The following is a 14,043-nucleotide window of genomic DNA, read 5'->3' as shown; positions in this document are numbered from 1 at the left end:
AAAAGAAATAATTAGAAAGCAAACATGAGTAAAACACTTTAGTGGATAGGTTTCTACTCGGCAGCTTCTGCAAACGAATTTGGTACCGTATGCATTGGACTATATAGCAAAGATTCCCTTATAGTTATACTGCCCCTCAGATTCTACTACTTTTTTAATGTTCATCTGTTGGCAAAACTAAACCACATATGTAGTTGCTAACTAGTGCTAACATGTACATTTCTTTTTTAAAGTAAGATTTTTTTTTTATTTTATAGATCCGGTCAAGCCTGTGTTTACATGTTATATCTGCATGAAGCATAAAATATTAAATAAAAGTTATAAAATCGCGAATAAAACTAGTTTATGTTAACCTACAAAAAGGTTTTTTCCATTAAGATCTCATTTTGCAAACGTAGAACAAAACAAAAACATAACATTATTAAATAAAAAGAAATGTAAAAGATGAGATTGAACAGATGACAAACTCATATATGTTTATTACACGTTATTGTTTTACAGTTAGAGCGCTGCGGAAAAAAATTTATATTAGCGCAATTTTGTAACAACATAATCCAACATTACACTTTATCTTTACACAGAAAGTAGAGGTAAAATTTACCTAGTAGTCAATAGGGAAGATGTAGAAGAGATTCTGTGACCTCGACATATAAACGTGATTCATGTGCCTATCAGAGTACGATGGACTCAGATATTTAGATAGAGTTTTTAACTTCTTCGTTCTTAATTTTTAGTGGTTGGAAGGGATCGAGCCTTATCTACCAAAGGGCTTCTTCTTCTTCGTTCTTAATTGTGGATATGGTGGAGGATTCAGACAACAAGTCAAACTTCGTGGACAAACGGGACTGTGGTCTCCAGTTTGTCAGGTGCCCCATATAATTTTTCCCTGAGTGGGGTGGGCTGGGGCCAGTGTCTGATTCGTGCCTGGCTATACAAAGTACATTCCTGGAGTACGTTCTCACTATTTTGGCCAGTAGAATTTACCTTCTGATCCTTGCCCCTGGCTGACCAGGCAAGAATAGAGGAACCACCAGCTCGCTTTTGTGGGCTCCTTCGAGGCGGAGAGCCCGGCCCCCTACCTGCGCGGCGGGATTCCACAGGCAGGACGCCATTTCTGTTAGTCTTATTTCTTTCCTCCATCATAAAGTTAAGCAGTGCGTGCCAGCATGTTATGCGCCATACTAGATGGCCCGTTGACTCCGACTTCAGCCTGCTTTTCTTTCTGGATTTGCTTCCATAGCCTTTGATCACCCAAGAACAAACTACAAGGCAGTAGATGTTTGATTTTGGAGTTGTCTCTCCTAGATGGGTTGCTGACCCCAGCTAACGAGCCCCATCTGCCCGGGTTTGGAGTTATAGCGCCCCATGCTCGCCGTTGAAGTCATTTCCTTGGATTTATGAGATGTTTTTTATTAGATATCCTAACCAATGGATATCCCACCTCATCCTCCGTGAACACAAACCAGTTGGTCCACGGCTGTTTATTTGGTATTCACAGCTAACCCTCATATCTAAGGGCCTCTCCCCTATCCGCCACCTGGGGACGCGCTCGGTAGGAGATGGTAGCTCCCCCAAGGCCAAAGGGCTTGAACTCGAGAATTTTTCGAATTTATCAACCGTGAGTTTTTTGTCAACTCGACCACGCCTCCATCACAATTAAGGATAGGCCTACGTGTCAACTAGTTATGCGCCATTGAGGCCCTGCTTTTCTTTTTGGATTTGCTTCCATAGCCTTTGTCCTACCAAGAACGAACTACTAGGCAGCAGTTGTTTGATTTTGGCGTTGTCTCTCCTAGAAAAATGGCTGTCCTCTGCTAACGAGCCTCATCTGCCCGAGGGTTCGACCCATGAGCTTTACCGACTCGACAACGCCGACCCCGAGTTTTTAACAATGTAATAGTATTGTTAGGTACTGGTTAATGCATTGTATGCCTATAAAATAGTGAATTTCATATTATATATTTTATATTGCAAGTTATTTTTCCTTGTATAAATAAGACATCGGAATACATCACTGCGCATGGCAGTATCACGAGGGATATATACTTATCATTACTGTACAATCTCCAAAGTCGCCTCCCTTCTTTAAAAAAGAAAAAAGATATCGTCAATCTCTATACTTCTAAAACTCAAGTTTGCTTACATGTTTGAATATTTATTTGATCGTTTTTTTTTTTGTTTGTCTGATTAACTACTGGAGAGAAACTGCTCTATGTGGAGAGCTGTAAAGTAGTATGTAGGTAGATAACAATTTTTGTTTTCAGACAGACTGTTAATCACATTTTTTTTTAAAGACGTTCATTAATTTATTGATTTATTCATTGGTTGATTAACCACATTAATTTTAAAAGTTTATAAAAACTACTTTACTTTGAGTGAATAGTTTTTTGAATAGTGATTTGTTTACTTTTCAGTACAATAATTGGCGGCTCCATATAAGATTTCGTATCTTTAAAGCTAACTTTCTGTCGGCTATAACTTTAACAATACTTCCGTTTGCTGTTTTTATTACGTTCCAACACTTATATCAATTTTCATCTGTCTTTTTCATTTAGTTTTACAATAAATTTCTCTAGCTCTACAATCTGTCCAAGAGAGTTATTTATAAATCTAGATCTAGAATCTAGGTCAAACCAAAGATTTATTAGTTACAAATACAATCCAAAAAAAAAAAAAACTAGACTTAAGCAAACCAGTCGTAGATCTAGAATATACTAGATAATTCTATCTAGATTTATATAATAATGAGTTTCTATATACAAACTATTTTAGACCTTTATTATTTTATATAAATCTTTGTTTATTTAGCTATGGAATATGCTAAATTTGAAATGCTCGAACTAGGGCCTATTTGCGTAACTTAAGATTCATACGCGGCTTCTATACCGCTAATTTTGCAAAATTATAGACTGAACGTAAATTCTAGATCTAGCTCTATCTAGATATTCTAAACTATTTCAGGCCTTAATAGTTTACTTTATATAAATCTTTGTTTGTTTGGCTATAGAATAGGATAATTTGGGATAATATTAAATTTGAAATGCTCGATCTAGGGCCTATTTGCGTAACTTAAGTTTCATACAAGGATTCTATACCGCTAAATTAGCTTATAAGTGTAACTTTCCAGATGGGTGAGATGATTGTGTAAACGCTAACCGTGTGTCTGGTACGGGTTCGAAACACATCTTGTAAATATGAATTATTATTTTTTTTTGTAATTTTTTTTATAGATGTGAATGATACAATTGTCTATTGGGACTTGACAGGACACGAGGCAGGTGAAGTAGAGTTAACCTGCTTCTGTGTTCTTGGCACATGAAGGGATAGAGTGGTCAGTGCCATGCTCGGCCGGAATCTTTTTGTAAACGATAAAAAGATGTTGTCTGAGACTTGGCGGGACACTGGGTAGGCGAAGTAGAGATAGGTAGGTGTAGAGTTCACCTGTGACGTCAGCATATGAAGGGGTAATGTGGTCAGACCCATGCTGAGCGTATGTTGGTGTCAGTGTTTCTTCCAGACTTTTTTCTCCGGTGGGGGGTGGGGGGTGCGGTAGACTTTCTTCGTGAGGGGAGGGGGGAGGGGCGGAGCCCTCCCGTCTCACCTTCCTTCCCCCGAGATGTCTGGAAGAAACTCTATTCGGTATTTTAAAAGACAAAAAACATGTCTAAGTTAGGGGGACACTGGGCAGGTGAAGTAAAGGTGACCTGTTTTTGTGATCTCAGCATATAAAGGGATAGTGTTGTCAGACCCATGCTCAGCCGAAATAGGTGTTTTTAAAAGAAAAAAACGTCTGGTGTGACGTCTATTTGAATGTGGGGTCTGGTTTTTTGTGACAATAAGTGACAGACGTGATGTTTTTTATGGATGACCCCCGAAACCCACAGTTATCCAAGGGATGACGGGTAGTCTAGTTATTAACTTAAAATAACGATTCTTTATTTTGTATTAATGTTCATATATTACCCTACACCTTTTTGTAGACTTGTATTTTTAAAAAAATACGCTTTGCTCATTTGGTTTAATAAACATATTTTACACAATTTAAATTAAATAAGCAGATAACAAAGACTTTGGCATTATGTCTCTACATATTTGATTCAGCGTTTTTCTATTCACGTTATCTACTTTCATATATACTTAACTTTTAAAAATAACAACATAAAACAGTACAGTTTTTAAAGTACTATAATGTTAGCCTATTTCGTAGTTTTTCCTTCACCTAAAAATTGACAGTATCTACGTTCTGCTGAGTGCCGAACTTTATCACCTTGGTTTAATATAACCCTTGGCAGTCGAAATAAATGAATCTCTTTAGATCTGCCGCTTCAAGTATCACAACCTTTTACTGCACAGATCGCCTTTTTGAATATGGACCTGTACACCGCGATGGCGGATGTTTACATACTGAACGATCCGTGACGTCATTTGCAAGGCTGGCACCAACCGCTGCTGTGTTAATCTATTTCTCTTGAAGCTCTGTAAACATGGAACCATTATGTCAATTTAACTCTAGCAGCCTGTTGAATCGATACGACAACGCTAGTATTAGTTTTAGGATGATTCATGTTTTTGCTGTTCAGTTATATTAAGCTCGATTAGTGAAAAGTATTCCGGTAGAAGCCTGAAAAGGCATGTGTATTAATTGGAAGTTCTAGTAAAATTATTTTGTGGTTTGAGTAAAGGTTGAGTAGAAAAAATGTAGGAATTTTCTAGAATTTTTTGAGGTGTTACGATATGTGTGGAAGGAAAGATGGGGACGTTTAATTTGTTTTCAATGCTTATATTTATGTATGGGAGGGTAATGTGTTTTATTCGGAACGTGGTTGAAGTGGCGTGCGTGTTTGGTGTGAAGTGGTTTGGTTTGGTGATTGGAGCCGGTTGTGTGTATATGTGTAGTATCGTATGGCGTGATGTATATGTGCAGTATCGTATGGTGGCGTTTATATGTGTAGTGTCGTATGGTGTGGTGTCTATGTGCAGTGTCGTATGGTGTCGTGTAGGAAGAGGAGTGTGTATTATTTGGGGGTATTTGATCTGGTATAGATAGTTTGATTGTTGGAGGGATGTGTGGGGTTCTGTGTGGGATAGTGGGAAGTGGGTGACGGAATGCGAGATTTAATGTGTGTTTAACGCTGTGGGGTGTTGATTTGTTTGTAGGATCATGTGTGTGGTGTTGTGGTTTAGGTAGTTGTATGGCATTTGGACTATAGTGTGAATTGTGAACAGGGATTGTATTGGATGTGGTTCATGGTGTCGTAGGGGGTAAGGCTTTGTGCTTACGGAGTGGGTCGGAGTTGTATACGATTTCGTCTGCTCTGTGGGTTTGTTGGGTGTATGAGGAGTGGTGTAGGTCTATATGGGTAAGTAATCGGGTGTGTATATTTTTTGCTGCCCTATACTCCACAGGGAGTGATGAGGATTAAGTAAGTAAGTAAATCGTGTGTGTATCGTCCATAAGGCACGTTTTTTTTTTTATCATCGTTCTTCCCTTTTGTGCCCAAGACACGGTGCCACTATAGAAAGCTTTCAGTAATTTCACCAATGCAGGTTTCTGGCAATTTTCTTGACATTCTCCAAGATCGTCCTGCTTTTGTCAGTTGCTTTTCTGATGTGCATCTTCACGTTTCCCTAAGCATTTTTTTTCCGCCATTCCTGTGATATCATCTGGACTCATTCTTAAATGTGATTCATCCCGCGTTATCTTATTTTTGCAAGTTTTTATTACAAAATATTATTTAGCTTTTTTTTCTTTTCTAACAGACATATTTGTTTCAAACAATTCTTAAAAACTTAATTAAGCATCCAACTTTTTATAAAACTTGAAGTCGAATGGCATTATCATGCCAAGTGTCAACGAAATTGATCGTTACAAAGGGTCAACATTTTGCTCAGCAGTTTCGATCAATAACGAACGAAGACAAAAGAAAATAAACCGGGAGTGATCTCCCCTAAACTTTCTCGAATATTTTTATATAACTTGGAATATAGACATGATTTTTAATTACTTAAACTTTTAAAAATAGAATAGAATCTCATAGAAAAAAGAATTGCGCACCAAGCGAACGCCAAAACAAGATGTGCATAATAGTACGCTATATTATTAGTACTTTATAAATTTACATGCGGTTTTTTGAGAAATCGGAAACAGCGTAAATTAGTACTTCCGGTCAACCGAAATTACTCATAATCTGAAAGAAGGTAGAGAATTAGATCTTTTACTTACGTGTGACATTTCATTTATCTATCTGAAATAGTACTCAAGTTATAGGCTTTTGAAAAATTCAATGTTGAAAAAGTACCACTTCCGGTTTTCGGAAATCGCTCAAAAGTTGATCAGGATCTACGATTTTGATAAAATACCTATATATGAAATTTCATCAACCTAGCTGTACCTGAACTCAAGTTATCGTGTTTACAGACAGACAGACACACACACAGACATACGGACAAGATTGCAAAATTATGTTTTTCCATATCAGTGAGGTGTAAAAAGTCGAGATTTGTAAAAATCTCGATTTTTTTGCACGATTACAAGACTTTCTCTATACTTCGTATATATGAGAAAGTAAAATCGACAGCTAGTTAAAGAATTTTTTTTTTCTTTTTAGTGCAATTATATTAAAACGTTTTCATGATTACTTTTCAATTATCTCGGAAACAGCGTACGTTTCCGTTTCTCCTAGTAATATATTATTTGAAATCGGGTTGTTTTGCCAGTGGATACACGTCATCCTTCTGCAGGCAGTTAGTTCAAGAGAATCCATAGAACTACTCATCATTTTACGGATCGTTACCTCACCCTGAAATATAAATAACAGACGTCGTCGCGAAATGACAGAGACCCACCATGTTAAAATAAAAGTTTCAGTATTTTACACCACACCACCCACTCACACACATACACATCTGTTTTTAATGATTCAAAGAAAAAAGCTTTTAAAAAATTGTTTTAATGAATAATAGAAACAAATTAAAAGTCTCTTCATATCACTTACAGTAGTACAGAGTTTCTTCCAGGCATGTCAAATAATTCTGGATGAAACACCGCCGTAGTACGTTTGTATAATATCTCATATTATTTCTAATGGATACCGTACTAAATAAATGTGTGTAAATAATATAAAATACATATCTGCAAAGCCACATGAAACAAAGTTTTTCTAAAAGGCTATCATTTTATATGCCCAAGTATTGTTTTAAAAATAAATACATTGACAATGTTATATAGGTATAACACTTCTAAATCCAACAGTAATAATTATTTTAGTCGTAGCATTCTAGTAGGCTTATGCCTGGAGAATAGTTACCGAATAATGAGTATGTTATAAGGATAGATGCATAAAGCCACCTGCTAACTACTTTGGGTTATACATGTCCGGGATATATAGCAATTGCCATTGTTATATCAAAGCACCCGTGAGTCGAGTTGCATCTACACCTAGAAGTAATTACACAAGTTATCTAAGCTACTCAAGTAAAAAGAAAACAATACTAAATTTATATCTCACATATGCAACAGTATAAGCATTTCCCAGTGGAAAAAGCGATAATCTACAAGTAAACTAAATTAAAAATATAAAATTTTTATCCTACACAAGCATAATGCTGTAGATTATACTGAGAACTCGACAAACTATATTGTCTGCCTAACGAATAGTCTTGTACTAAATAGATCAAAACTGAGGGGATGGCGTGGTGTAGCGGTAGACAGCGCGCTCGCTAACCCGAATATAACCCCTCCAAACCAGGCCGTGTCAGGTACTTGATAGCAAAATACGGATCTAGTGCTGGGAAGATGGTTGAGACAAATGCTCGGATACTTAATGCTAGGCCTGTCAATGAGAAGTAACTTCAGCCTGTAATGACCGTATACGCGAAGTGAAGAATTTAAAATAGCAATTTTAAGTTCTTCGTTAAAATATATTTTAATTTACAAACCAGTACTTATTTTAAAAAATCAAAACTATAAAGTTAGTTAAATATACATACATTATCAACTTACATTTACACAAAGAGATTTATAAAACATTTTATTGAAGGTAGAATTGGATCCATTTTGCCACTTAGCAAGGTAAGCAACTCATTATTTTATTGATTTACAATACCGTACGCAGTCACATCCCTTGATTTTGGAAAACAAAACCGACAAGAAACCAAAACTCATTTTACTGAAACATTATACACAGTTGGTATACAGTAACGCAGTATTCTCTCTTTCGGATGGTATGAAGTTTTGAAGGTTTTAGATTTTAGATTATGCAATTCGCTATTGGCATTTAAAGCGTTTCAATAATCATGCTAAAAGAAGACTGCCGTATGTCGTATTGATTCTACAGTTTAAAGCAAACTAAATCTATACTCATTTGGAGTCGACAAATATTTTTATACATTTACATTGCGGATTTGGTATTTAAAAAATACAGATGCTATGTATATACTTCATACATTGTATTAGATTTGAGATAACTAAATCACTGTTATAAGAACGATTATGTCAGCAGTGTAAGGGTTCCCTTTCAAACCTGTCGGTCTGACAGGAACCCGGATTCGAACTCGAGACCTACGGGCTGGCAGTCCATCTATCTACCGCTAGACCACTCCGTCCCCTATACTGTTAGCCTAGTGCGTAGTTTTTCCTTAACCTCATAGTCCAGCAACTCGTTTGTCGTTGTGATGACGGGCAGTCCATCTATCTACCGCTAGACCACTCCGTCCCCTATACTGTTAGCCTAGTGCGTAGTTTTTCCTTAACCTTATAGTCCAGCAACTCGTTTGTCGTTGTGATGACGGGCAGTCCATCTATCTACCGCTAGACCACTCCGTCCCCTATACTGTTAGCCTAGTGCGTAGTTTTTCCTTAACCTTATAATCCAGCAACTCGTTTGTCGTTGTGATGACGGGCAGTCCATCTATCTACCGCTAGACCACTCCGTCCCCTATACTGTTAGCCTAGTGCGTAGTTTTTCCTTGACCTCATAGTCCAGCAACTCGTTTGTCGTTGTGATGACATTATCGTCCGCCACAGCCGCGAGTAGATCACGTGGCAGCTGATGACGTAGGTTCTCATCAACCAACACGACAACACGATTTGGGTTAGAGGGGGAGATGGAAAAAATGGACGACTTGCAGATAAACAGAAACCAGTCGTCTGAGTTGAGGAAAGTTTTGTTGATGACAAGTAGAACCCTCCAGCTGTTTTCTATCCCTTGTATTATCCCAGTCGCCATATCTGTTGTGGGAATTAGGTCGCGGTCCTTTACAAAAGCTCTCAGACCTAAATTTTTTTCTATAAAGTGTCGCAGTTTGTGACAAGCGAAGTGATAATCTTTATCAGCATAAGCGATGAAAACGCCGATATTGTAGTCTGTAGGCTCCTTCATTACGAGCTTACCAAACAACGACATTAACGTGGAGATGATGTAAATTTTGTACTTGGATACGAAGAAGCATAAAACAAAACCTAGAACAAGAACAAAAAACAAAACAATAGACACGGAAAGAAAAACAGTATCACTACATTTTCGCCAAGTTTCTTCAAGGTTTGTAAAGGCCCCGGTGGTAGTTAACTCGCCGTCGTCGTCAATGCACTTGAAATCTCTTGAATTATCTAATGTAACTTTCGTTTCCTTTATCCACTGTAGAAACTTCAAACTGGCACAGCCGCATGATAAAATGTTACCGTCTAAAATTAATTGAAAACCATTTGCGTTAGCGGCTAACCTGTCCATTTCAACCATTTCAGTCTCACCCAGCGATACAATGGCGTTATTACTTACATCAAGTAGCTCTAGATTTGCAAAACTTTTTAAATCAAGAGGGATGTTTCTGAAGCGATTGTTCGAAAGAATAAGGTGTGTTAAATTATTATAACGAAACACGTCGTCTTGTAAACTGTCTAAGGAATTGTGAGACAAGTCAAGCTGCTTCAGTTGAATAAGGTTCTGGAGATATCTGGAACCCTTACGGGAGTTAAAATTATTGTTTAAATTACAATTCGACATTGACAGCATTTCAAGCGTGGGGACTGGATCGAAGAATGAATCGGACAGTGAGGAGACATCATTACCAGAAAGAACTAACGCTTTGAGATTAGTGAATCCGATGAACGTCCCAGTAAAACTTCTAAATCCGCTGTCACTTAGATCCAAGAAGATGAGATTATCCCCGCCGATAATCCTCACGTTAACACCAAGATAAGCTGATAAATAGAGTCTAGCCACATCGACATACCGGAGGGAAGGGGATAAGTACATTGTAAGTTGAATAGAGTTGGTTTCGTTTTGTTTTCGGATGGCAACATGTTCTGATGTTTTCTCCAGGTTATGAGTGTGTCCATCATTCCAAGATGACTTTTTTGAATATGTATCCTCTTGCAAGTATTTAGTAATATCAAACTTGATATTTGTTTTTTGTTTATAATGATCTTCATAATGAACATCACCTTGCCTTCGAACATCGAACTGGAACGCGTCGATTCGGTAATGCGACCTGAGCGAACTTCGAATCATCACCGTTTGCAGGTTTCTCATGTTGAACAGCAGAAATGGCGCAAACCTCAGACCCAGCAGTGGATTCTCAGACAAATCGATGAGCGTCAAGCAGTCTATCAACACCCCGTGTCTAAACGCGTCGATGGTGATGACGAAGATAGAACACCCGGTCACGGTGACCTCACGGATGCACGTGCGTCGCAGATGTTTGGTCGAGTTCTCGTCAATGACGCCATCTCTAGACAACATGCTGGAATAATTCTCCGTCGTGATTTTTTGGACCCGGTTCAAAACCACGTTAGTCAAGTTCCGGCCTTCAAGAGATTTGAAGCCAGCCAAGATTTTTTGGAGACCAACGGGTAGATAGATGATGAACAAGCTGTCCAGCATGGTGAGCGATGCCATTGCATCGGCGCTGAATTCCTTACCCTGAACGGGATGATCCAAATACAAGTATTGCAGATGTGGAACGTTCTCGAAACTACGACCTGTGATATTCTCCACACTCCCAGCTATGGTGAGCCATGATAACATTTCTAATTCCTTGACTTTCTCATCGAAGTATAAATCATAGCCATACACATCAATTGATAATGTAGTTAAATTATATAATCCACCAATGACGTTGCTTATGTTAAATGGCAGGTCGTCACTTACTCCTTGTTTAAGAAAAAGTTCTTTAATTGTATACTCACACAAATTTGATGTCATTGGAATACTTCTGAGATTAATGCCATTAAACTCTAAATTTAAATAATTCAGATTATACATCCATATTAAATCACTTGACTTTAATCCACGGATTAAGTTGATAGCCAGGTTAAGACGACGTAATGAAGATAGTTGGGAAAATATTGCTGGAACTTCCGTTAATATGTTATTATTTAAGATAATGTTAGTTGTGTTGCTAGGAAACCACTCCAAGTAAACTTTGCTCAGTGACCTGAACGCGCAATCAACCGTGACCTCATTTAAGTCATAACTCACAGTGCATTCGTTTGGGGGTGAGTCAGATTTTGACGTCACTAGAGTACCGTCGTGAGCCTCTACAACTGGAACAACATACACGGTTTGTGAAAGCACAACGATCCACATATACATACGTGTTAATTGCAACGCTTTAGAATCCATTGCTGAATAAACCAAAGTTATGGAAATAAAATAACACATACGTGAATGCAGAAGATCTTAACTATATTTATTTTTACAATTATCACATGCGCATCGCGATTATCAACTTCAAACATTAAAAACAAAATTTGCCCGCGTGATGATTCTAATCCTAAAATGCCTGCCTTGCTGTTTTGACTACGCGATAAGACTGCATGCTCAGCTATTCATGGACTTATCAGGGGTAGTATTTCAGAGGGGTAGTTTGTTGCTTAAATATAGTCGAGCGCAAATAAATAAGGCCTTATCTGAGTTATGTATAGGTAGATCAACAGCTATTTATATTAAATAACTTTCGGCGAAAACTAATCACTCAATTCTCTTCTAGTGGCGTCACAAGGTCGGGGGTTTCCAGAAAATTTCCAAGTTTTTTTTTTACATTTTAGGTTTGGTGTCACCCCTGTCATCCTATTATTTTGTTATTTGAACTAGATAAAGTATTGTGTTGATAGTAAATTTTTAATTTTTTTAACGTAGTGTCTATCCCAAAATGATCTCACCCGGAGAGTATTGTTACCACTCTCCCCCCACCCCCGCGTCCCACTCCCACACCCCCCCCCCGTCCCACAACTGTGCTTAGCTTTTATCAGTGGGTTTTGATAAGCTCTAGTGGCTATTTTTTTTTCTTCTGGATTCGATGGTTTAATGGTCAAAAGTTATCTGAGTGCTAGACTGAAACAAGGTTAATATATTATGCGATGGGTGCTAACGCAAGTCGTGTTTGCCATGAAATTATATGAGTGTTAAAATTGTTTGTGTGTGCTAGACTATGATCTTGGGGCTATTCTAAGTTATATGTGCTTGTCGATGATGTGCGTAGTTTTATATGTGAAGCTTCTGTATGGTACTCAGCTGTATGGAGAAAGGGTATGTGACGAAATGGAATTTCTATAGAAAAAATATACTTTTACAAGTGTCCTCCTCCCCGGGAAAATTTAGTCTGACATACGAAAATATCAAGTGCCCCCTCCCCCCCCCCCCCCCCCCCCCCCGGAGAAAAAAATCTGGTAGAAACACTGATGCCAAGGCATATATTTTTGGGCTTTTGTAGAGAAACAAAATGAACAATGAAAATTTAAATATGGGGTTTGTGGCCCTTTTTAAATTTCCCAAGACTCTTGGACAGATCCATTCCTCACTTGAATACATCTATTTATTTATTCATGATTTATGTGCCTAATAGTGTTTTTGATATCAGCTGTTGGAATTAGCTTAGATGTATATTATTTTACTCTAGTTACAATTTCATAATTTCCTTACTCTTTATTGTATTATCATATAATGCCACATACACCACATGCTATAGATACTTTTTTTTTTCTTTTTTTTTTCGCCTCAGACACGTAATTTATAGCGGCAGTTGTGTGTTCGCTTTAGTATTACAGTTTTCATCATCGGCTTGTGAGGACTGATACAGATTTACAATAGTAATATTTCTTTCTTACTTGTAGCCTACTTTTATTCATTTAAGATGGTTTACTTAAACATGCTATAGATACTGCACTAATCATCCTTCAGTGTTACAACTGACCTCATTAACCTGATTAAACCACTTCGTTCATGTCTTCGTCCACGTTATCTTTCTTATCAGTCTTTCTTCCAAAGTATAAGTTCTGATTATAATTGCGTATTATTTTCTTATCACATAGCACAGATGTGTTCACAATGTAAACGCTAAATTACACTACACATTGTGAATAGCCCATCTCCATGCCTTGGTTTATTTATCAATGCTGCCAGAACATGACTGACATGGGTATAATTTGAATTCGTGACGTCCCTTTCAACGTGACTTATCAAGGGGAGCTACTGAAATGACTGGAAAGAATTTCGCCACAAGTGTTCTATTTTTGATACTTTATCTGCCTCTAAGTAAGTGGACACTATTAAGCATTACGTGTATATTTCTTCTGCGCCTTATATGCCGTTTACTCCTATTTCAACCTGCTTTTCGATCTGAGATTCGCTTCCAGAGCCTTTGTCCAACAAAGAAAAAGCTACAATGCAGCAGTCTGTTTGATTTTGGAGTTGTCTCTCCTAGATGGGTTGCTGTCCCCAGCTAAGGTTCGAACTCGGGACTTTTCGGTTTAGCAATCATGACCGACCCGAACACGCATACACCACATACAATAATTAATATCAAACAATATAGTATTTAAATTAAAGCGGTGTTACTAAGACTGATGATCCTATATGATATTCTACTGCATTTTATGTTTGGAAAAAATTGGAAGAGTTAAAATGAGTAAATCGCTTTATTTCTCTCTAAAGGAAAATAGCAGTGCCAAATAATGCAAATAAAAAATGTTCTTTACTATAACTGTATGTAATAAATTTGTATTGAGATATACATATAGTTTCTCTCTCTGAATGAAAATAGCAA

At 37.5% G+C, this 14,043-nt stretch overlaps 1 protein-coding gene across 1 annotated transcript; it reads right to left on the bottom strand.

The window, feature by feature from the left end:
• Nucleotides 1–8,936: 8,936 nt before the first annotated feature.
• LOC131947930 (toll-like receptor 4) lies at nucleotides 8,937–11,621 on the bottom strand. The gene has a single exon (XM_059309337.1). The coding sequence runs from the start codon at nucleotides 11,619–11,621 to the stop codon at nucleotides 8,937–8,939; it is 2,685 nt and encodes an 894-aa protein (XP_059165320.1).
• Nucleotides 11,622–14,043: the final 2,422 nt, after the last annotated feature.

The sequence above is a fragment of the Physella acuta genome, unplaced genomic scaffold (assembly GCF_028476545.2).
Source record: "Physella acuta isolate Inbredline_101_S28 unplaced genomic scaffold, ASM2847654v3 ptg000616l, whole genome shotgun sequence".
In the NCBI taxonomy this organism is placed as follows: Eukaryota; Metazoa; Mollusca; class Gastropoda; family Physidae; genus Physella; species Physella acuta.
Note: the sequence above shows the minus strand (reverse complement) of the source record. Positions and strands in the feature narration are given on the sequence as shown.